Here is a 2,228-nt window from a genome sequence, read left to right on the forward strand (position 1 = left end):
TGGGCCCCCACCCCTGCTGTGGCACCGAGCACCCGTGGGACCCTCCCCGGCCTTGGCCCCGGGGCTCAGCACAGCTCCGAGCCGCGGCTGTGGGGTTTGGAGCGGTCCCGTTGTGGGAGCAGGGGCTGCAGACTGGGGGGAAGTGGGCGCACGCAGCGGTGCCCCCCTCGTCCCCAGCATTGCTGTCGGCCCCACAGGCTCCCCCGCCGCCCCGCAGCAGGCCTTTCCCCTTTTTCTCCCTCTTTTCAAAATCCTAAAAGCCTCGTGCCTGCTTTTTATGGTGGCCAAACAAGAGCGCACGGGCAAAGTGTGAGGGGCGTGGGTGGGGGGGGGGGGGGGGGGGGGATAAAAGTCTCCTCTTCTGGGACATCAACCCTCATCCTCAGTTAAAAATTAAACGCCGCCATAAAATCCCCGAGGTAGCAGCAGAACACGGCTCACCCAGCGAGCGCTCCCGGCGCGGCCGGGCTGCCGTCCCCTGCCCCGTGGTCACCGTCCCCTCCTGTGCCATCCCCTGCACCGCGGCACCGCGGTCACCGTCCCCTCCTGCCACATCCGAGGATGGCCACGCCGCCCCCCGCCAGCGCCCGCCGCCTCCTGCCCCTCTCCCTGGGGCTCTTCCAGGGCGCCCTGCTGCTCTTCTTCGCCCTCTTCGTCACCTACGACGAGCCCTCGGCCGTGGCCACGCAGGCGGAGGACGGCACCCGGGCTTCCGAGCAGCTCCCCAGCATCTTCCCCCTCTTCCAGGACATCCAGGTGATGCTGGCGGTGGGGCTGGGGCTCCTGCTGGCCTTCCTGCCCCGCTATGGGCTCAGCGCCCTCGCCCACAACTTCCTCCTGCTCAACTTCTCCACGCAGTGGGCGCTGCTGCTGCAGGGCGCGCGCCACCGCTACCTCCGCGGCGAGCTCCTCCTGGGCCTCCCCCACGTCCTCGCCGCCGAGTTCGCCGCCGTCACCGTGCTCATCTCGGTCGGGGCCGTCCTGGGCAGGACGAGCCCCTGCCAGCTCCTCGCCGTGGCTTTCTGCGAGGTCCCCGTCTACCTCGCGAGCGAGTGGCTCATCGTCACCCAGCTGGGCGTCCGCGACGTGGGAGGCACCATCACCATCCACGTCTTCGCCTGCTATTTCGGCCTCGGCGTGTCCAAGGCTCTGTTTGGGACCGAGAGGCAGCCGGCGCATCCCAAGGAGACCCCGACGCCTCGATCCGACCTCCTGGCCCTGGTGGGGACGCTCACCCTCTGGGTTTTCTGGCCCAGCTTCGTGGCCGCCCCGTGCCAGCCGGGGGATGCCCAGCACCGGGCCATCCTGAACACCCTCCTGGCCCTCAGCGCCAGCGCCGTCACCACCGTGGTGGCCTCCAGCCTGCTGGAGAGCGGCGGCAAGCTCAGCCCGAGCCACCTGCACAACGGCAGCCTGGCCGGCGGGGTGGCCATCGGCGCGTTGGCTGACGTGCCCGTCACACCGGCGGCCTCCCTGGCCCTGGGCAGCCTCTCCTCGCTCGTCTGCCTGCTCGGCTTCCGATTCCTCACCCCGCTCCTGGCGAGGAGGCTGGCTCTGCACGACCAGTGCGGCATCCACAACCTCCACGGCTTGCCGGGCATCCTCGGAGCGGTGGCCAGCGCCGTGGCCGTCCTGGCGGTCTCCGAGGACACCAATAGGTGCCAGCTGTCCCACGTCGATGGCAGTGGGGTGGTGGGGGAGCCGGGGGGCTGCGGCGGTGGCAGGCAGGCGCTGTGGCAAGTGGCAGGGCTGGCGGTGGCCCTTGGAGGCTCGATGATCAGCGGGATGCTCACCGGCGCCGTGCTGCGCCTGCCCTGCCTGGCCCCGCCGCCCGAGCCGCTGTGCTTCGAGGACTCGCTGAATTTCAGGATCCAGGAGCAGGCTGAGAGCACAGGGATGGGGGACACCACCGAGGAAATGGCCCTGAAGGAGCGGGTTTAGGCATCTGGTTCGGGATGTTTCCAGCGCCCGGTGCCCTCTCGTGCCAAATGCCCGGCGTCGAGGCAGCGCCGCAGCGTGCGTCCCTTCAACGTCCTCCCACCCCGAGGCTGCAGGTCCCGTCCTCTGCCCCTGGCCAGCTCCAGGAGCTGACCATCCGTCTCCACAGCCGTGGAAACAACGTGCTCAGGGTTTACATCCCTGGATGGCTCTTCCCTACGTGCTGGCCCGGGATGGCAAACAACCCCCTGCTACCTCCGGCTCCTCCGCCGCATTGCTCCTGACTGGGA

The 2,228-nt window shown here is 69.4% G+C and overlaps 1 protein-coding gene across 1 annotated transcript; it reads left to right on the top strand.

Annotated features, from left to right (window-relative positions):
* The first annotated feature begins 561 nt into the window (after positions 1-561).
* On the top strand, positions 562-1,941 carry LOC118176878 (ammonium transporter Rh type B-like). The gene has a single exon (XM_035344154.1). It carries the CDS (start codon positions 562-564, stop codon positions 1,939-1,941), a length of 1,380 nt encoding a protein of 459 aa, XP_035200045.1.
* Positions 1,942-2,228: the final 287 nt, after the last annotated feature.

Source organism: Oxyura jamaicensis, chromosome 20, assembly GCF_011077185.1.
Source record: "Oxyura jamaicensis isolate SHBP4307 breed ruddy duck chromosome 20, BPBGC_Ojam_1.0, whole genome shotgun sequence".
Lineage (NCBI taxonomy): Eukaryota > Metazoa > Chordata > Aves > Anseriformes > Anatidae > Oxyura > Oxyura jamaicensis.